At 36.2% G+C, this 21,569-nt stretch overlaps 2 protein-coding genes across 20 annotated transcripts in view; one reads left to right on the top strand and one right to left on the bottom strand.

Moving 5' to 3' along the window:
* Window positions 1-263: 263 nt before the first annotated feature.
* atg4c (autophagy related 4C, cysteine peptidase) lies at window positions 264-10,771 on the bottom strand. Its single transcript, XM_055053683.1, has 11 exons — window positions 10,629-10,771; window positions 10,405-10,531; window positions 9,620-9,703; window positions 9,284-9,508; window positions 7,548-7,863; window positions 6,961-7,031; window positions 5,888-6,087; window positions 5,096-5,174; window positions 4,226-4,302; window positions 2,705-2,824; window positions 264-2,368 (listed from the first exon to the last, which is right to left on the bottom strand). The coding sequence occupies exons 2-11, from the start codon at window positions 10,478-10,480 to the stop codon at window positions 2,237-2,239; spliced, it is 1,380 nt and encodes a 459-aa protein (XP_054909658.1). The 5' UTR covers window positions 10,481-10,531; window positions 10,629-10,771; the 3' UTR covers window positions 264-2,236.
* A 2,213-nt stretch (window positions 10,772-12,984) lies between these two features.
* Window positions 12,985-21,569, top strand: part of dock7 (dedicator of cytokinesis 7) — a 46,482-nt gene continuing 37,897 nt past the window's right edge. For all 19 annotated transcript variants that reach the window (XM_055053575.1, XM_055053567.1, XM_055053559.1 and 16 more), the window contains exons 1-11: window positions 12,985-13,084; window positions 16,730-16,829; window positions 17,450-17,625; window positions 18,253-18,321; window positions 18,409-18,538; window positions 18,945-19,157; window positions 19,317-19,402; window positions 19,506-19,572; window positions 20,028-20,177; window positions 20,961-21,041; window positions 21,292-21,454. In XM_055053575.1, coding sequence (XP_054909550.1) covers window positions 13,047-13,084; window positions 16,730-16,829; window positions 17,450-17,625; window positions 18,253-18,321; window positions 18,409-18,538; window positions 18,945-19,157; window positions 19,317-19,402; window positions 19,506-19,572; window positions 20,028-20,177; window positions 20,961-21,041; window positions 21,292-21,454 — 1,273 coding nt within the window. In that variant the 5' untranslated portion in view covers window positions 12,985-13,046. The remainder of the gene's footprint in view (window positions 13,085-16,729; window positions 16,830-17,449; window positions 17,626-18,252; window positions 18,322-18,408; window positions 18,539-18,944; window positions 19,158-19,316; window positions 19,403-19,505; window positions 19,573-20,027; window positions 20,178-20,960; window positions 21,042-21,291; window positions 21,455-21,569) is intronic.

Genomic DNA, 21,569 nt, shown 5'->3' with positions numbered 1-21,569 from the left:
CACTGGGTCACATTTTTTCCGGTTCCTGGTTAATGGGCTGTAGAGATGGTTAGCACGTACGATTAGTTTTAATCTTCTACATTTGACTGGGTGAGAAAAGCCATTGAATTTATTTCAACACATCGGTGAGGTTTGGATGCCGTTTTGAAAATGAAGCAAACATTTCATTTTCCTTCAACTTTTATTTCAGGGTGGCTATGAATTTTTCAACACATAGAAAGAAACAATGCAAACTAATTCAAATAAAATACTTTATTTAGCTCTTGTTCAACTTTAGACAATATTTTCACATTTTAAAGTTAATTTACAGAAAACATTTTTATAAAAGAATATTTTAGTGTTTAAGTGACAATGACATTTGGACACAGCTAGTGTACTTCATGTAAATGTTAGCTTCTGTAACTATGGAACAGTAAATTTCACTTATTCACTGTTGGAACTCAGGGAAATAAGTGGAAAAGCATCAGAATATTTGGAAGATATTTACAGCAGTGTCAAATGTACCAGACAAAAAGTTATTCATACAGTACAAGTCTTTATATTGCAATTTTTTGACTTTGATTCAAGTGATTCATGCTGATGGGAATGTGCTGTTCATAAATAGTCACACCAGCAATCTTCCACTTGAGATCAAAGCACATTAGAGGTATAGTGTCACACAAGACTGGTATATTATTGCTGAGAACCCGCCCCCCAAAAAAGCTCTACTATAACCCAAGTGAACTCTGTGCTGAATTGTGAAGAACTTCCCTCAATGTGTGCATTTTTTCCTTCATATGTTTCAGAGTTTAATCTAGATTAATAGAAAGTACAGAATATAAAACACTCTACTTTTAAATAGCACTTGGACTTCACTTAAGGTGCTGAAGTAGTGAAATATTTAAGGCATTCACTTTACCTGGAACACATTGTAAATACTCTAGATCAGTGGTTCGATACCTCACAGTGTTACAAATCACTCAGTGTACAGTCTTAAAAACATTTTACAGAACTCAAAGAAACATGGCAAAATGTATTTGATGTAAAAGCTACAAAAAACAAAGATGAAATTTTATATTGAACATTAATGCCTTAAGTTATTTAAATTGTGCCTCTGTGTGGCTAGCATACAAAGTTTGGGATTCACAGCTCTAGATCCATGATTCTAAAACTGCAAAAGCACCACTTATTACAGTAACAATGAATACATTTAAGAATAACTTATTAACTGGGGAGAATTAGACAGTAAGCCAGGAATAAATATTTTTTGGTTATTTATGCTACTATGTCTTTTACCTATGAAGTCAAAACCTGGATCTGGGTACATCAAACCCAACTAATCGAGTTTAAAAAGCAGATTTTTTGTTCAGAGCTCAGGCGTCTCATTACTGACATCATGAGTTACCACCATACATTTTTTTCATTTTGTCAAGTGGCAACATGTTGTCCAGAAGATACAGTCTATTACTATGTGTTTATAATGGTCAAATAATTTTTTTGCACTGCTGCTACCACTGAACTTGAGGCCAGAGTTTGTGTTATTCTTGAAATTCTGACTTGGGTCCATTTGATGATTTTTGTTTACTCAATTATGTAGTGTAATTGGATACAAGTTTGTATACTTTTTGATAAATCATGACAAACTGAACAAGTCAAATTTAGGTTGCACTACTATTGTAAGTTGGCACAACATGACTTAGTATTTACTAGCACCACGTTCCTATTCTAAACACGTTTGCATGACACTGTTGGAATTGAAAGAACAGGACCAAGTCAGAGTTATACTAATATGACTAAATCCTAAACCTTGGGTTTCATTTAAAAAAAATTAAAAAACTTTTAAAATGACTTATAATTTTGTTCAAAATATTATGGCTTTTAAATCACTCTGCAGACTTCAGCTAGTTTAGACAAAACAATGTTCTATCAAAAGCAGTGCAAGCTGTGATTTCATCTGTGCGTTTGACCTTCCAAAGTTGGATTTTGTTTTTTACATCAATTTTACAAATGAAACCCAACTTAAGGTCTGAACCACTTTGACAAAAACATACCGACTACAAAAATACAAATAGTGATGCAAAATATACACATTTCTTATTAATTCTGCATTTTAAAAAAATATGAATTTAGAGTCAGTAGAACACATGTCAATGAACTTCCCAAAAATAATTCACTGTTTGCACTGCCAGACATAATGCAGAGAATTTCAACAGCTAGGATTGTTATGTGTGAACATTTCTTGTACCAAACTGGGCTGTCAGAGAAGCACAAAGTCTCCAACTGTGGCGAAGGTTCTGTACCTTTCCCTAAAGGGGCATTCCTGCTCTGCGCTGCGACCTTGCATAAAAGTAAACACCGGATATTTCCCCTGCAGTGACGGCTCCACCAACTGGAACAAAAAAAAAAAGCAATCTTTATTTTGCATTTCTACTCTAAAGAAAGCATCTTGCTGCAACTGAATTAATTTTAATGGTAAAAGTAGTTTAAGCACAACTGACTGAGGCAGCAACTGGGCTTTTGAAACAGCTGTACAGCATATTGACTGGATGACAATTCAATTAGATTTGTGGCTAAATGCTGCCACCTACTGCACATCTAATGTAGGACTGGCAAAATGAAATTAATCTAGAAATGGTTTCAAACAAAAACCATATCTGGAAAATTAGCAGTGCAATTACTTCACTAATTAAGTTATTTCAAGGTGTTCTGAGTTAGGTGTCTTTACCTTGGACATTTCTTCCCTGAATCTCTGATAATCTTGAGGATTCCTAGAGTAGAAACCTATAGAGCAGCTTGGCTCCATCTTGCTGAAAGGCATCTTCTTTGGTGAGGGGCAATGGTATGACTACCAAAATTAAAAATAAAAAGAAAGAGGGAAAGTTAAAAATCTAAAGACGTTTATCAAAATGAAGTAAATATTCACTGCTGTCTAGAATATAAACAAGTAGTCTTTATCACTTAAAATAAAAACTATGTGCACAGTGTTTGCATTTCAATGTTGTCTATTGCAATGTTGTATGGTACAACATGAAGGGATAAAAAAACTGAATGAAATGTCACTGAAAAGTACATTTGTCCAAGTAACTTAGAGAAATTAAACTTATAAAAAGACATCCTAGTAATAAAAAAAAAGTCAGGGCTTTAAATCAAGTAGTATTGCATATTCCAGGCATATAGTGCTATTTTATAACTTAAAATTTTACTTCCTGATTTAATGTCTTGAAATTGGGTTTAAAAACTCCTGCTCTTTCTGAAACTCAGCCTCCTGGAAATAAATCTTTTTAACCAGCATTGCTGATTAATCTTGATTAGCTCAGATGTGAAATTTTACCAGGTGTGGTAGATTGTCTGAGCTGGGGGGCAGGGGAAGAAGCTGCAGGGAGAGGCTGTGGCTTGAAGGTGGAGCTACATCCCAATGAGCTTTTTGGACAGCTAAATAGTCACCATGGGAGATTAAATAATTTCTCAAACATGTATCAAAGAGTCAAGGCAACACTGCAGGTATATTCTTGATATGGGAGTACCGTAATCAAAATGATGTAGAGCTAAAAAACATTACTGCCCCTTTAATATCCATCACACAAAAATGTATCTAGAACATGGGTTAAAATTGATACACTTCAGTGATTCATTCTTTAAGTGAATTACTGAATTTCTAAAGGACCAAATGCATTCTCAATCAATTGCATCAACCTTCCAGACCTCTCAGATCTGTTTCTGGTCAACTTCCCATCTCCAGAACCAGACAGAGGAGCAAGATTCAGATTCCATCCTCCTCTAATCTGGAACAAACATTCAGAAAACTGCAAAACAGCTGCAGTTCTTTTAAACCAACCCGGGCTTCAACATTTCAGCAGAGCCACAGGCTGTTCATGATGCAAAAGCCCCAGACAAAAAAACAAAAACAAAAATATTTTACCATTTTATGCAATTTTTTACCTTTTGAGGAATTTGGGTTCTCATTCACATTAGACAATAGTCAACAGTTCCCACAGAACTAAACACTTAGAATGCACCACTTTGTGTCTAATGAACCTATAAAATTTCAGTTAAATCTGCTAGAGGATGCATTTTCAGTATTTCTCTTAGATGGCAGCTTCGCCTGAGCAGCAAATAAATCAGTCAATACAGACTCAGTGAGGACCGAGTGCTGCTTTAAGACTCACACCTATGAGTACTAACAGAAACTATGAAATCCACATATACTGGAACCCTCAGTCAGCTCGTCTGTGTAATTTTACGTTACCTGGAGAGGGAAATCGCTGGCGCTGACATTCACAAAAGACTGACAGTAATGAGGGTCCATGTAAATCAAGCTGTCGTCTGCAAGGACAAAACAAAAGACAAGTTATTCAAACATCAGATTACTACAAGGATGGAAAAAAATAAAAAGTGCTTCTCAATATCTATGCAGAGCAGCTCAAAGTCACCCGACGGACTTGCATGTTGGGGTTGTGCGCGTCAAATGTGCTTTCAAGAAGGCTGTTGCTTTTTAATATCCAGCAGGGTGGATTAAATTCTGCATAATCAGATGCGTTTGTACAAGCACATTTTTTACACCCGCAAGAAAAGAGGTTGTCATTTAATTTTTGTGTGGGGGAATTACTTTTACAAACACGCAATTATATTCAACCGTTTTGCATATGATGAATGCAGTGCTGAGCTGTGCACTGGCAGGGAGAATGTATTGCTTGTCATTTAGACATCATCCAACACTGTATTTCAAATGGGTAAAATGTAAATGCGTAAATATTGACTGCCAAGATGTACAACTGAAGGTTTCTCCTGGCTGCTGAAGGTGATGAAGAGTGGCTCACTTTGGGCGCCCGGATAAAATTTAATGCCTGCCGCCTATGGAAATCAATTATGGTTTACAACTTGGGAGGTTTACTTGTGATAAATGGGCGAGGTTTTGATGGGTCAGAGAGAATAAAGTAAGCCCCGCTTCACTCCGTTTCATCTCCACTCCTCTTCGTTTTCCTCATACAAACATGAATACATTAACTTACTTTGTCTCTACACATACAAAGGGTATATTATGCAAAAATAATTTGTTATTCACACCAATCGCTATGTGAATGCATCTTTCTCCATTTTCCATTATACTGGCACTAACCTTGAAATCCCACAAAGTAGAAGGCCTGCCTGTGCTTCCCTCCAATGACGCCTATGCAGTACTCCAGACGCAATATCTTCTAAATGAGCAAAGAAGCACACATGTCTGTATCAGCGATAAAATGATTTCATTTTGTTCAAGACATGATTCACTGTAATTAACAGATTAACCAAGAAATCAGCTTGTGACCCAAATAGGTCAATTTTTAGTCTGACCATTTAATGTTTTTCATTACTTTGATGAAATAAAAGCAAAACAATCTCTTGATCATCTTTAAGTTAAACAGTAGAAAATTACTTTGCTGCCTGTGACAGGTAAAAACACTAATTGTTTTTACCTTTCACAGGTAAAAACAATTAGTTTTCACCTGTGAATGCGCCACATCACTCTTCAGTATTGAAGTTGCAACAGAAGGAAGCAGATTTACAGTTAAACATTTGATAGTGTGCTCTGAAACAAAGTCATAGGATGCACAAAAATATATTGAATTGGATCTTTGACAAATTACATGATTTCCCTTTTTCTAACAACTAAAAAGTATTAATTTTGATTGAAGTTTTCTTTCTAATCGAATTAGCATAAATCAATAACAAGTCAGAGCTTTACAAAATGAGACCTGAAATCATCCACAAATCTGATATCTCAACAAATGTAAAACATTCTAAATTTGCAATTTACAACAATGACTCCTGAACTTCTATGACAAAACCCACTTTTGATTTAACATTAACCCTATGACATCTAGGAGATCTTTAAAAAAAAAAAAAAAGAAAAAAAATATATATTTCTCACTTTTATAAAGTCAAAATACTCTGGGTTTGTCTTGTCTCCTCCCAGCCTCACAGGGATGAGGATGATGACTGCTTGGTACTCTGGCGGTGTGGAGGTTGACAGTTGGCTGTGTTCTGCAACAGGAGGACTGGCTGCTGTCTCACCAGAGGCTTCTCCTGCTTTCACAGCCTTGTGCAAGTCCAGGACATCCTCATCGTACACTAGAAAAGATTGGCGTTGGTGATCACAGAACAATGCAGAAGTTCAACTGAGTCAAGTCTGTTTTTAGGACTTGAGTCTATTGTTTATATTATTTTAAGACATTAGGCAACTTTACATTTTCATCATTTTATCCATATGACATACAATAATCTCATTTACAACACTTTCAAAAATTTACTTATTTTCAGTCTATGAGGACCACCATAAGGTCAAATAATTTTTGCCTAAACTGATCGGAAAGTAGGTCAGAACACGAGATACAGCCATTCTGAGCATTTGGGATCAGAGGGTGGCTTGATCATCTTAAGTGAAGAGTGTTTGCAGACCTGCACAAATGCATCCAATTCCTCTTTTCTGGAGTGAGTAGGAACCTTAAATTCTGTTTTATACATTCTCTTGTTTTTCTTTTTAAAACATAAATACGCATTAATCGTTTCACCAAGGAAACAGTTTAGAGTTGAATTTACAAACAAGAGAAAACTTCCCCATCCCCTCAGAATTTTTCTCTTTTTAAAAAAAGTTTTACAAATGCCGACTTCATTTCCAAAAGAAATTAGTCATCTTAATGTCTCTCACTGTGACTAGCACTACTGCACTAACAAAAAAAAAAAGCTACCAACTCAAACAGCCATCTTCTGCTATTGAGAAGACAAACATGAATCAGCTGAGATATTGAGGTTAAGAGGAGGTTGTGGCAGCATGTTATAGATTTGCAATGGATGTGATTGTTGTGGGGAATAGACAGAGCCATGTCCCCCACTTTTAGCAGCTGGAATCTCATAGCAGCAGAACGACAGAGGAATAAAAGAGCAGTCGACTTGGGCACCATGCCCAGTTTTCTGTACCATCAACGGCAGCATCATCTTTTATACCTGTGCAGTCCTGGGAGACGTAGACAGTTATACCCTCCAAGCCAGGCTCCATCGCTTCCTTGACAGCATCCCTAAAACAAAAAGACAGGAAAAGTAGACAGGCAAGTAAGAAAAGGAGAGAAACTGAGAGTGAAAGCTAAGTTTACATTGAACAAAATATATGGGATATTACTACTTTTATGCTGAAAAGGTAACATTATTTTGAATTGTGTTAAAGAATGTTTAGTCAGCAGTACACCAGCACATATACCAAAAAAGAGCCATGGCACAACATGCTACTACAAGTTTATTTACAATCCATAACTGAAACTTATTACGACAAAACATAAAAGCCTTACGATTATCAATCTTACACAAAAAAATATAAATGCTAGCCTCTAATGGATTTATCTCCAACCCGTTTGTCTTGTCATAATTTAGGAAACAATTCTAGTCATTCAAGGTGAGTTTTTAAGTTAGGTTGCATTACTTTGACCTTAAAAGTTGACACTTTGACATTATTTTAATAGTAACTTCAGAGTATTAGTATTTTAGCACTTTTAAAATAGTAGTTGTCTGCATAGTGCATACGTCAAGGTCAAACTTACTTCAACATGTGTGACACCATCCCTGGACCGTACCAGTCCCCTGCCCGTCTTCCAATCCTCATTCCTAAATGAACCAGTCTGTGCAGACCCAGTGGAGCTGAGGAGATGTCTGCAAACCAGGACACCAGATTTCTGTGGTACATCTCCTTTAACTGTGCATCTGCTTCTTCTGCTTGGGCTTGAGGTACAAGAGACAGTCTGCTTTCAGAAATCCTGGATGTGCTCTGCAGAGAGGCGACAAATCGCTTAGCCGCTGTGCTGGTCCGCGTTTCTACATCTAAGGCCTCGAGGGAGTGCGCCTCTGGCCAAATCCAGTCTGCAGAAAAATGAATGAATAAGGTTGGGTCAGAATCCAAGATTCTAATTATATTTAGTATGATTAGAAAAACAATTCCATGCATTTAAATTAGAAAATTCCTTCGTTGCCCAAATTCTCTCAATTATTTACAACACAAATAAAATGCATTTTATTCTGTAAACCTTTTCAGTTAATCAAGTAAACCTCATAAATGCAGTATAAACTGTAGGTGTATTTTTTAGTTCAAATTCTGTGTAGTCAAAGTAATCTGGAGCCAACTTGCTAAAACTTTTATGATCCAATTGTGACAACATTCTACATTACCTTGAGCTATAAGTATTGATGAATACATTGCATTTTCCCTCATGCAAGTAACTCAAACATTTCATCATTCAGCTGTGTGTAAGATGGCATTTAAAGTACACCTAAACTTGACATTGTTGGGCAGAACCATCTAATTATTTTAAATGAGTTCTCATTTTCTATTCTAATTTGTTGTGCTCAATGGAAAGGAATTAATGTTCATTTTCCACCAGGCCCTAATCAACCATGTAATAAGCTTGATCCTTCTACATTTCTAACCTCAGTTTTAGAGCATTAAAAATACAAACCCATGCAGGCCTTAAAAATAAGCCGTCTTGGCTCAAGAAGCCAGACTTCTACTCATTTCAGAAACAGGTTAGTCATAACTTGGTTCAATTATATGTTTGAGTGTCCCAGTATTTCACTTTAACACTACCTTAGCCTTACAAACAGGGTGGAAGATGAACAGAGCGAATGGGAGTAGCCCAGGTGATAAAATAACTCAGAATCAAGTCAGAAGTAGTAACAAAATGACCTTCATTCAAAGTGAATCAAATTTAAAATGGATCCATTAATATTCTCAAGTGGACTTTTGCATCTTTATGGGGAAAAGTTTTATTAGTGACAGATTTTAGCGCAAAAAAAAAAAAGATTTTTAAATTACTTCATTAGTCAGTGAGACTGTAAAGGATAAGAAATTCTCTAGTTATAATACTTTTGCAGCCCAATCTCTACTCATTGGTACTTATTTCAAGAAGATGTTAAAATATTCCATTGAGAAATATGACACTGATCAGATCTAATCCAACCTATGAAAACATGCATTACTTAATATGCATTACTTAATATGCATGCAAGCTTCATCTACACAGTTCTGGAACAGATGTTTGTTATACTTGTAAAGGAAAATGTGTGGTAGTCAAATGAAACATAGCCATAATGCATTTTAAAAAAAACATTTCGATTTCTGACAAACCATTCATTTTGGGACTGATGAAAATGAATCTGCTTTCAACATTAAAAACATGCAAAACTGTCAGACTTTAGTCAACTTAGGATTTTAAAATAAAAAAATGTGTATCTAATTAAAATGTTATGTGATCAAAGCTTAACCATGTTTTTAAGTTTGATTCACCTCTGTCCAAGAAGTGCAGAACAAGACCCTGAGCCATAATCATCTGCCCAGCCCTCAGCATGCAGCCCCAGCCACAGTCTGTGGTCAGGGTGCTGCCTGGCAGTGGAGGGAAATCTTCCCGGTACGTCAGCCACAAACGAGATGCAAAATCCTGTCGGAAAGCCTCTAAGTTCCCCATGACGAGGTTCTCAGAGCCTTCAAGCAAGTCTACAGTGGCACATTTATCTTTGGGAAAAAAATTATCAAAAGATTACGTTTTAAATGACTGCAAATTTTCAAAATCAGTGCAAGTTTATGTAATTTATGATATGAGATTTATGATATTGTGCAACTTACCTTCTGCCTGTAAATTATAGCACTTCCCAAGAAGAAACACTGGGGATTTTCTACTAAATGCAGTCTTGGATTTAAGTGCCCAACCTAGAATACATAATGAACAGAACACATATCAGGCTTGGCTAATTTACTTTGAAAGGTACTCTGAAAGACTGCATTTACTCAACTAAGTGAGAAACCCACTTTATGACTGCCACGCTAACTATAGTTTCATGCTACCCACCTGCTAAAGTTATTTCATCCAACTTAAGTTTGTAAGAACTATTTAGAGTTGAATTCATATTAACAGGAACAGAAAAACTGTTAAAGTTGCAATTATTGCCAGGAAAACGGCAACTATTTTCAGGAGTGACTCAATCGCAGCATGCTCCAAGAATTATATTTAGGTGCTTTTTTTGTGAAATTTCTTCCAGTCACAGTGAAGCTGCCATGAAAAACAAGCTTTTGATTTTTGTCATATCAAATAACTTGTATCTGCAAGTGATGATACTACAGTTTTCTGTAAAAAAAATTAAATAAAAGGCGTCTTAAATTTCACCTGGTTGGGCTGCCTCGGTATAATAAGTGATGAATTCACTCTTACAACTGCATGACTCAACTACTCAGAATTATTGAGGAAAAAAATAATTTGGGATCTTAGTGAGAAATCTCAATTAGCGCTGTATTCATAAATTTAAAAAAAAAATTAAAAGTTCATAAAACACAATTTGCAGCACAACACGACTACAAAGATGCATGCAAAGATTGTACTACATCGGTCTGGGAGCCTGCAGAAAATCACTTACTGTACTTCACACTGTACCACATTGACATGAACTTTGTCTTCAGTTTGTCCACCTCGTCGCTCCCTTTACTCGCCATTTGGACCAGCGAGGGAAAGCTCCCATTCCCACACAGCAACCCCAACCTGACCTTTGTTTAAGGCAACAAACAGACACACAGCATTTAGCAGCAATATCACTTCACTTCGAAGTACTACATAAACTGACAGCTTGCAGAAAATACTTACCTCAACGTTGCATCAATAAAATGATGTTTTCTTGTCACAGACGTGCTGCATTCCAAGTTCAAACATGGTATGGTGTCATAAAACATGCAACATTTCCTTCATAACCCGTTTGACAACTTTGGGGTCTCCTGAGAGCAGCAACGTTTATGCTTTGAGGAAGCGGCAAAAAAATCATGTGATCTCGCTTGGATGACGTTGTCGAGTTTTACACCAGGGTAGCCCAACCAGGCGGAGTCTAAGACCCTTTTTTTTCTGCAGTATAGTATTTCAATAAATGAACTTTTTCGACATTTTTTTTTAACAAAATAACCGCCATATTCTGTTAAAAGCATATAGTAAATGTTAAATGTAATGTTTTCGCTCTACGTCAATATGAGTAGTATTAAAGAGGAGGTATTCAGCTATGAGTAACAAGTCGGTCCTCAAGGGTCCGGCATCCTGCGTGTTTTAGTTCCCTCCCTTGTTTAACACACCTGGATCAAATGATGGGTCATTAGAGGCCTAAGAAGAACTCTGACACATCGAAATGGTTGTTAATTACCACCAGGGAGAGAACTAAAACATGCAGGATGCCGGCCCTCGAGGACTGACTGTGGGCACAAGGGATAAAAATAACAGATTTACATGTAAGCTAAGGTTCCCCAGTTTCCACATTTTAAAAATAAAGTCTGCATAAAAAAATATATTATGAATTATTTGGCTTGCGCTTCATCTTATCATCATCCACTGTGTACAGTCCATTTACACATACTGCTTTTTCTCTTACATCTCAAGAAATGGTGAGGTACCTAGAAGAAGATGGATTAAAATGTGCAAACTTCACCAGTATAGATCAATACCAGATAGAGAAAAGTCAAAAAATACTAGTTTTATGATTAACCCTCCTTCTTCTATTACTTCTTACATCTTAATTTATGTCACATTCCAAGCAATATTAAGAGGAGATGCTCAATAACTGTCATAGGCTAGCGCTATGTGGACAAAATATATATAACTAGATCATCTGCTTGCGTCAAACGGCTAAAAAAGGCAATAACAACTGAACATCCTGTTCCACCGTCATTAATCAGCTCTATTAAATCATTCATGAAGACTTTAAAGAGAAGACAAGACAAAGTTTGTCATAAAAAAGGGGAGATTCACTGAAAGGACCGAATCCTCACCAAAGATTTGGGAAATACTTTGAAATGAACTTATCCAATAACTTTTCATGGCTCACATATAGTCCAAAGATTTACAAACATCATTGAAATATATACAAATTGCCTGTCATATAGATCTAGAATTAACTTTTGAGGAAAAAAGAATGCTTGTCTGCACTCTACTTTAAATCTTTGTCAAAGGTCCAAATAAGACGTTTCACCCACAGCTCACTGAAAAAACCCTGAATGACATGACCGAGCAATTTATGCTCTCTTCTATTTTCTGGATTTTTAGCATAAATCTGTAGAAAGATCTTGCTGAGAGCCAATATGTTTTGAAGAAGAAGAAGAAAAAAAATACCTTTTTGTCTTTTGCTCACAGTCAATATTTCTACTTTAAACAATTTGAATCAGAACACATTAGGACATATCACCTGTTAAGAAGTTGTAATAGCATTTGTTTAAACTGCAAAGCAAATACATCGTTGTAAATCTACAGTAACTTATGCTTCATTCTTATTCATTTTTTTATTAAAAATAGTAGGAATTTGAGTTTTAGGAATTTGAGTCAGTGATATGAGTAATACTTTGTACTCCAGAGGGCTCTTTTAAAATGGTGAGAAACCATTTTCTGAGCAAGAAGAAGATGCTATAATAGTGGAATCACAACCTTTGAAAGTTGTTTTTAAAAATTTTTAGAACTTTTTATTGATACACATAAATAGAAAGCTACTACTTCTATGCTACTACAAGTAATAATAATTATAATTATAATAATAACTAAATAACTAGTGGTTTCAGTCACATGAACACATGAATACATTTGTTTTCTATAAGGAAAACAAATGTGTCATGAATATATATATATATATATATATATATATATATATATATATATATATATATATATATATATATATATATATATATATATATATATATATATCAAACAAATATAATATGTTATATATATAAGTGTGTGTGTGTGTGTGTGTGTGTATATATAGATAATTATTATGTAATTTTCATTCATTCACTACAAAATTTCCCTCAGGAATAATTTTAAGTAACAGTCGTAATTGTAGTTGAAATTGTGATATTTACAGTCAAATAGAGAAGTAGGAAAGGTCATTCTTGGGTGTGTTCTGTGGCGTACTACTCCAGCCTTTACGGTAATGATTCCATTCTCCCGTTGTCCCTGTGGCCGTGTTTTTTCTGAGTGAAGAGCAGAGTGCCTGCCTGGGAATTTTCTGAAAGCACATCAGCGGCCACTGCCATGGCTGAACGCCGCGCATTTGCCCAAAAAATCAGCAGGTAAAGACCGGAGACTCCGAAATGAGCGCTGTAAATGAACACTTCTGAACGCCCTTTTCTTTTTGCTTTGATGTGGGTCTCCCTCAGTCCACCGCTGCGGGGAAACCCTGCTAAAGGAGGCCCAGTAAGCCTGGCTCCTCCTAGCTAACCTCTCGTTAGCTGTAGCGGCTGAAGATGCTCAGACCCACCCAGACAGACAGCTGCACTGCTAGCTACTACTTTCAAACTACATCAAATGCAAACAAATGGTTGATGGGAATGTGTATACGGATATATTTTGGCATGAAAAAAATATTTCTGATAGCTGTCCAATCCCGAAAAAGGCTGAACTATCATGAAAGGAAAACCGTTAATTCTGGCTTGTTAGCTGTCTCGTCTACAGTAGCTAACGATGGGAAGCTACTGTAACCGCTGCTGACGCTCGTAGAACTTTGTGCCGCTATGTGTTTAAGATGTCTGCAGATCACAAACGTGTAACTTTGATTAGAACCAAATGCCTTTCCCAAAAGCAGCCAAACGCTGTGATAATCTGCTCTCGGCTCCTCAGACAGATCAATGTAATCTCCTTAACAAAGGGGCTTTGTGCAAGCTGTCAAATGCCACCATTCCTTCTATTTTACACTTCAGCAGTCCAAATGGACGCATTTCATCTTTTTTTTTTCTGATGACTTGATGCACAGACAGACAAGATGCACAGACAGACAAGTCACTATGCGTTTGTTAGAGGAAAACACCCACTTGTTTGCTGTTTATGCATTCTGTGTGATAAGATCTGACGAAGAATGAGGAAATCTGAAAATTATGGGGAAGAATAACATTCTAACTGCCATCTCTTTATGTTCTTTTAAAAAAAGAGGAATCAAATAAATTGTCTTTTGTATCATTGTGTACATTTGGCATTGACGTTGTTGTCAAGATAAATCTTCTAATAAAATCAAAATGTAGTTAATGGAATCAAGTATTGTATAGTGTACTTTACAGTAATTAACAGGTTAATTGTAACACAATTACCACAACTGTGAGTTAAAAATTACTAGATCTAATATCAGAATTTTAATTCTGAACTGCAACCAGTGTAAAATGTTGTCATGTTATAGTCATACTTAATAATTAAAAATAATATAAATCTTTTCTTCATTTTGTAATTAACTGTTCATTTGCTTGACCTCAAACATTAACAAAGGACGCAGAGGGCTTCTAAGCATAATCACAAGATGTTTAGTCAAATAAACTCCTTTCATTAGGTAAAAACAAAATCATGTCTTGGCAAGTCAGCAGTTGTTCAGTATGTTTATTTCTGAATGGTGGATTGATGAAGTTTGGGATATTTGTTTGTTATGTTTTAGTGAGTTTTAGCTGTGTTCCTTGATCTTTCTGCTTGCTTCACTTTTCAGGTCTTTATGTGTATAAAAACATGAGAAAATAATCTATCGTTAACTTTAAGTTCATATTTATGTGGCACTTTACTTGTCACATAAAATTCCCAAAAATATGTTGACGTTTGTGGTTTTAACATAACAAATTGTCAATGAGTCTGAATACTTTCAATTGTACTAGATAAGGAGATAAAAATGTTTTTTGCGTGACAACACTACACTATTTAAGATCTACCAACTGAGTCTTAACATGTTTTTTTTTGCTTTTGAGTTTCTTGTCTTTTGTGATCGCAAATGCTCAAAAATACAGAAATACAACTCAAACTTTTGTTTACTTTACTTTCATTTAGAAAACAAAGTGAAGGCTGTATAAGTGGTTGATCTTATTCATCTTATTGAATAACAAAAACGTCTGTCTACGGCATGTTGATGCTTGTGAAAGTTTTGATTGTGTGACACTAAAAGCAAACTGAATGCATTTCCTTAAACACGTATCATCCGCTTAAACTTGTATTGTGACCCTTGTTTACCATGAGTTCATGTGTTATTTCTAGGTTTTCATAATGTCCAGAAGTTGTGGCCACAAAGCTAGTGTTTACTGAACAAAGTTAGTCTTCTGTGTGCTTGCGCTGTGCCAAATGTTTAAGGCTCATGGGAGGACTATGGAATGTGTTTGTCACTTCTGCTTATCTGCAGCCGTGACAACGCTTCACTGCAGAGGCCACTGGATCTCAGCTCCCGAACTTTATCATACTCACGTCAGACCGGCAGGTTGGATTTTGACTTCTGTTTGGCAGTGTTGCCAACCTCTCTCATGCCACTTGGTTGTTTATATTCTATCAATGATGGGATAGATATAATTAGGTTGTCTCCTACAAATAAAACGGAGTTTATAGTAGCTCCCTGACCTACTGTATATTGCTTTGAGGATAAAGCTGTTGAGTAGCCAGAATGTTGTGTGAATCACCAAGCTGTTTACCATGTCATTTAGTTGGAAGTGTTGTGCTGAAAAACCAGACAGCAGACAAAACCCTCTAATAAATGGGGCTGAAATGCAAGGCTTAACTTGCTTTACCAATCTGTAATATAATAGCCAACTGCTTTCAGCTTTGCTTGAGACAGTTAACTAACCCAGGCATTTAGGAACTCTAGTAGTTTGAGTTTGATTACATTATAATAACAAACTAATTAGATTTTTAACCCGATAATGTAAAGAAATTGATTTTGTCCCAATAAATGTAAATAATTTAATTTAAATATATGGCACACACAGCTGATTTTTATTGATTTATACATTCACATCAAAATGAAATAAAGTTCTATAAAACTGATCAATATTAGATATGCACTAATTGGGATTTGTTTTCAATTTCCCGTCTTGGCCTTTTGTACAGCTTTGATCAATTACAGCAGAGTAGCCATAAATCATATTTTGGAACAAAGGAGAATATAGACTCCTTATGTGAACTACAGATATTTTCAGAAGTATTATGTTCTATAAAAGAGTTAAAAGATAAAAGAACAACAAAGAGCACAGCCACTTTGCTGTGCTCTGTTCAGTCTTCCTGTAGTGCAATGTTCTATTAGTCCTTGATTGATCTATCTGGAGTTTGCTTCTCAAACTTGAAGCCTGCATGTCTTCCTTGTTCAACATCTTTCCATCTCCTGTCTGATTACTGTCACTAAAGGCCTCTACTTCAGCATCTTTAAAAAAAAAAAAAAACTTATTCTCTTTCACCCTTTCATAGCATATAATGAAGCACAGATATGTTTCATGGGGTGGTAAAAATAGTTTTCTGTTAAACATAAACATAATAAACATAATACATAACATTAGTCAGTGACTTGCTAATGCAAGTACAGCTGACAACAACAGCTAATGCTAATGCTAATACTTAGTATGGTTGCTAATGCTTAGTATGGTTGACTGATTGAGAAAACCTGATCATGAACCACATTGGTACTGAAGAAAAACAGTGAAAGTGAAAGTCCATCACCCTGCAGCATTCACACATTCCAAAATAATAATATCCTTAAAACTGTGCTTTTAGGTACATCCAAGTAAAAATTGTACACAGATTTGTTTAAAAATAAACACAGCTCCAAAGTTATTAAAATCTTTTTTATTCTCAAGTGTCTCAAGTGATAAAAACAATAAAATGAATAAGGTACAAGAGTATTCAAGTGCTTTGTTGATATGATAATCATAGTTCACAAATTGTAAGCACTCTTTTTTTGATGTCCATCTTTTCTCTGTTCTTCTCTGCAGGACTGTGGCAGCAGAGGTCAGGAAGCAGATAGCTGGGCAGTATGGGGGCTCCCCGCAGCTCTTCAAAAACCTCAACGTTGGAACAACATCTAGCAACACAGTGAGTGATGTAAAGCTATATCCACCCAGCTGCTTTCAGCTGCTTGCTTTGCTACATAAAAAGTAGATTGTAATTTAGTGTAGGTGATACACTTCGGCTAATGTTGTGATTATGTGAAAGAGTTGACTTTCGCTTTCACTATTTAGTATGATAAGGAGTGACAGTTGACTGACTTTGATATTATTGCTACTGTAGTAATTTTATTGCTGCCTTGCCGAGGCTCTGACAGCTTGCATGATAAAAGTGTAGTGCTGGGGCACCTGGTGGTCAGCTGCAGTCCTTTACACAGCTGTCCCAGGTTCGATTCCTATTCCTGTGTTACTACAACTGAAGTCTACATGTTCATCTACATGTTCATCATGAATAGATAGATAAAAATAGATAGTTTTCCAACTATCTGGAAAATGGCTGGAGCATATTGTACTAGTGTCATAGTGCCATTCTGCTAGAAATGGAGCTGATCCAAAAGCTAGAAGTGCTCTAAAAGTAACAGTAACAAAATAATAATTCCATACTTTGATTTTGTTGTTCCTTCACTCTATATATGCTGATAAACAACAAGTGAAATAATTCTTCCTTTCACTTTTTTTCCCTAAATTTTTCTCGTCTCTGGCCCCCAGGTTCCACTCACAGAAGCAGTGGAACCAGTGGACTTTGAGGAGTATCTCATCACACATCCCCCCATTGTTGAGTCCGGTCCCCTCAGAGATCTGATTGAGTTTCCCCCTGATGACATCGAGGTCACCTACACACCCAGGGAATGTCGCACCGTTGTACCAGCTGTCCCTGAAGAAGGGTAAATAAAAGCTATATAGCAACACATTTGAGTATAAAGCACCAAATTTGCAATCAGTATTCATTTTATTGAGGGTGGACATGATCCAGAAAACAACTGAAAATCACCTAAGGTAGATATATTAGATATTTGTTCAAAAATATCCCTCATTCAGTGGGACTGAATTGACATGGTCTGCTGATATTGTTTTTTTAGCACCATGAACAGAAGTAACAATTATGTGAGAAGTTCAACTTTTGATTGTTGTTCTAAATTATTGCTTTTTCCTGATATTTTTACAGTTTGAATACGATTAATAGTTAACTGATAAAACATAGTATTGAGTTGAAATCATATAACTTCATTATAGGTTTTTCTGAAAGTAAAAACAACTTTGTTTTTACTTTCAGTTTATACTTTTTTACTTAAAGTTTATAACAAACAAATTAATGTAAGATTGGTATATTGAGAAGCTCTATGGTAAATACTGCATCATTTTTATCTGTAGCTATTCTACCCTTACATCTCAATATTTTATGTGGTGTTACACAAAACTTGGAAATTAGTCGAAAAGGTTTTGTCTTTTGTGTATTTGTTTGTAGTTATACACTCTGATATTAAAATAATCCTTGTCTGATCGGTTTGCAGGGACACTGACACTCATGTCAGAGATTGTGTCAGATCATACACAGAAGACTGGGCCATTGTTAACAGAAAGTAAGGTTTTCCTTATTGACTTTTGCACCATTTCATTCCCATATTGGGTGATTAACCATGTATGTTAACAGCTGCTTCCTCTTTCAGATATCATAAACTTGGCACAGGTTTTAACCCCAACACTCTGGACAAGCAAAAAGAGCGTCAGAAAGGTTTACCTAAGCAAGTGTTTGAAGCCGATGAGATGCCAGACAGCAGCAGCTATCAGGATGACCAGGTACCAGCTTCCAGCCACCCTGTAGCTCTTTATTGGCTCTCCATATAGGCAAGATGCAGTGATTCACAGCTCGTGTGAACAAGAGCAACTTCCTCTTGCTATTTTTCTTAAAGTTTTATTGAAAGTGTTTCCTAAATGTGATCTTTGCTCTTGGGATGCATTCAGACCACCCCCAACTACACACATTAATCACACTGTAGTTCATGTGCCTAGAAAGAGCTGTTTGTTTAGGTAGGCGTGAATGTGCAAATGAACTCTGATTCAGACCGAAAAACAAACTGTGGTCTGCCTACAAACCCACGTCTTGGTTAAGTTGAAGTGAACTGCAGTGTGGATCAAATGCATATGAGACTGCTCCAAAACTAGGAAGTGGACTGCAGTTATGGTTTTGACTGTATTTTTTTAGGATGATCTGAAGAGGCGATCAATGTCTATAGATGACACTCCGCGCGGCAGCTGGGCCTGCAGCATCTTTGACTTGAAGAATTCCCTCCCAGACGCTCTTCTTCCTCACCTCCTTGACCGTGCTCCCAACGAGGAGATTGACCGGCACAATGAAGACCAGCGCAAGAACAGCCGCCATCGCGAACTCTTCGCTTTACATCCCGCTCTCGATGAGGTAACATTTTGATTCTCAAATTTACATCTTGTCTCTCATAGACAAGATGTTTTAATTTTGTGCATCACTCAAACCAAATAGGACTTTTATTTTTGTTTTAATGACTGATTACTAGGATATTTTCTGGTGTTCATCTGTGCTTTCCATGTGCATGTACAGGAGGAGCCCATTGAGCGCCATTGTGTGCCTGAAGTGCCTAAAGAGCACTTTGGCCAAAGGCTACTCGTCAAATGCTTGTCCTTGAAGTAAGTGGTGGAGAGACTTTTTCAGGAAAAAAGAAAAGCTCTCTAGTTATATTTAACTGCTCCTTTTTGCTGACTCACTTGTTTTCATTCCCCCCTTTTGAAGGTTTGAGATCGAAATTGAACCCATATTTGCTAGTTTGGCCTTATATGATGTCAAGGAAAAGAGAAAGGTAAGCTGTTATGCTTTTCTCAGTTCCTTTCCTGGCCCTGAGTTGTGTGGTCACTTCTGCAAACCATTAAAATTGTTGAGAGGATAAAGGAAATCTGATGAGTGGACTGTAAAATTTTATGCTGTGTTCTGTTAAGGTTTCAAGAATCTACAGTGGTTAAATCACACACTGGAATTATGTTACAGTAACAAACACTAGAGGGTAGCAGTGGCCTTGAGATGTAGCTCTCTCATATATATTGCCTCGCTTCTGGGCTCTATTGATTCACCAGGGGTTCATTTTTCTTTGAAACTACCATGTTTGTCAGCAACTGTGTGCAAGAAATCAAGTTGCAGTTACCAAGCCATTGGCTAAAAAAAATAATATTTTATTATAATTGTAGTGTATTTGTTGTCATACGGATGCATTTTTTTGTATAAATAATCACATTTTAACTTATTTTCTATTTCCTTTAGATATCTGAAAACTTTTTCTTCGACTTAAATTCGGAGCAGATGAAAGGAATGTTGCGTCCGCACATCCAGACGGCAGCCATCTCCACTCTGGCACGCTCTGCCATTTTCTCCATCACCTATCCTTCTCAGGATATCTTCCTGGTCATCAAGGTGAAGCAGCTGTGCTATGATTTGCTTTGCATCAGGGATGAATTAAAAAATTCTTAACGACTTTTAATTCTTAGGAATTAAAAATGTTAGGGGTAATACTCTATGTTGATTGTAACAGAGATGGAGTAAGCAATATATTTGAAATACAACAATGACAACTACCGTAACTAGATCGTCTCTGTAGTCACTAATAATAAAAGGAAATTATTTAAATTTCTTTTCATGCTTTAGTAGTTCATAACAAACAAGTTTTTCTGGGATGTCTGGCGAAACATACATTTTTATGCGTTTTGGCCTTTCATCCACACAAAAACTCAGTTTGACATTGCTATATGTTATTATTTATCAGGGGAGATTTTATAAATAGTTTTTGTGTTCACATAAAAATAAAACTTAGTTTTTGGTTTGCACACATTACAGTCTGTAGCAGAGAATGCACCAGTATATCCATACTTGCTTTGGCACGATTCTCAATCAACATAGTTTATAGTTTATAGTTTATTTATGAGCTTTTTTTCTGTCCACACAAACAAATCTCCTGGCCCCATGTTTAATTTGTAACAGGAAGTGGTGTTTGTTGTTCTGAAGGATTCTGATTGGCTGATCTAGATTTTAGCTTTGGACTATGTTGTCCGCTATAGGTTTGGTATGTTTAAGGGAATATTTGTACGGATTTGTGTTGATGGAGCCTTTTCCGAAAGAAAAAAAACCATAAACAAAACAAAAAAAAAAACAACACATGACATCTACATATTAACATGTTTTTTTTTCTTTTGTCAACAGCTAGAAAAGGTACTACAGCAAGGTGATATTGGAGAATGTGCAGAGCCTTACATGGTCTTCAAGGAATCAGATGCAGCCAAGGTACGTTCAGTGGGAATTAGATTGATTAATAAATACAGAAATTTATAGCTGAACTTAAGACATAATGTGAATTTCTTTTTTCATGGCTTGTTTTGACATTTGTTTGATCAAAAATATACAGTATCAGCAGTATCAGCATTTAAATTAACTAATAGGAGCACCGCAGTGCTTCAGGGATAGACCATAATCTGTGATATGGTTCTTTTATTAGTAAGTTGCTAGTATGCTTAATTTAATAAATTTTTTATAGAACAAGGAGAAGCTGGAGAAGCTCCGAAGTCAATCAGAGCAATTCTGTCAGCGTCTGGGTCGCTACAGGATGCCTTTCGCATGGACTGCCATCCACCTGATGAACATTGTCAACAGCGCCGGCAGCCTGGAGAGAGATACTGAATTAGAGATGAGCCTATCAGGTCTGAATTAGCTATATAACTCAAGCAAACATTGAAATGAAAACTATAGATTTGCAATTCTACAAAATGTTTACAGGTTTGCATTTAACTGGGTACAGGGAGTGTCAGAAGCACT

The sequence above is a fragment of the Poeciliopsis prolifica genome, unplaced genomic scaffold (assembly GCF_027474105.1).
Source record: "Poeciliopsis prolifica strain line A6 unplaced genomic scaffold, Auburn_PproV2 SCAFFOLD002, whole genome shotgun sequence".
In the NCBI taxonomy this organism is placed as follows: domain Eukaryota; kingdom Metazoa; phylum Chordata; class Actinopteri; order Cyprinodontiformes; family Poeciliidae; genus Poeciliopsis; species Poeciliopsis prolifica.
The sequence above is the reverse complement of the archived record's forward strand: the minus strand, read 5'-3'. Positions and strand labels throughout refer to the sequence as shown.

What these genes read in the sequence shown, in the direction of transcription:
- atg4c (XM_055053683.1), bottom strand. Translation starts at nt 10,480, where the DNA reads ATGGCGAGTAAAGGGAGCGACGAGGTGGACAAACTGAAGACAAAGTTC. An exon ending in CTATAATTTACAGGCAGAAG is followed by an intron (nt 9,509 to 9,619) that starts GTAAGTTGCACA and finishes TTTTTCCCAAAG; the next exon opens with ATAAATGTGCCACTGTAGAC. An exon ending in TCTGCACTTCTTGGACAGAG is followed by an intron (nt 7,864 to 9,283) that starts GTGAATCAAACT and finishes ATTTTTCTGCAG; the next exon opens with ACTGGATTTGGCCAGAGGCG.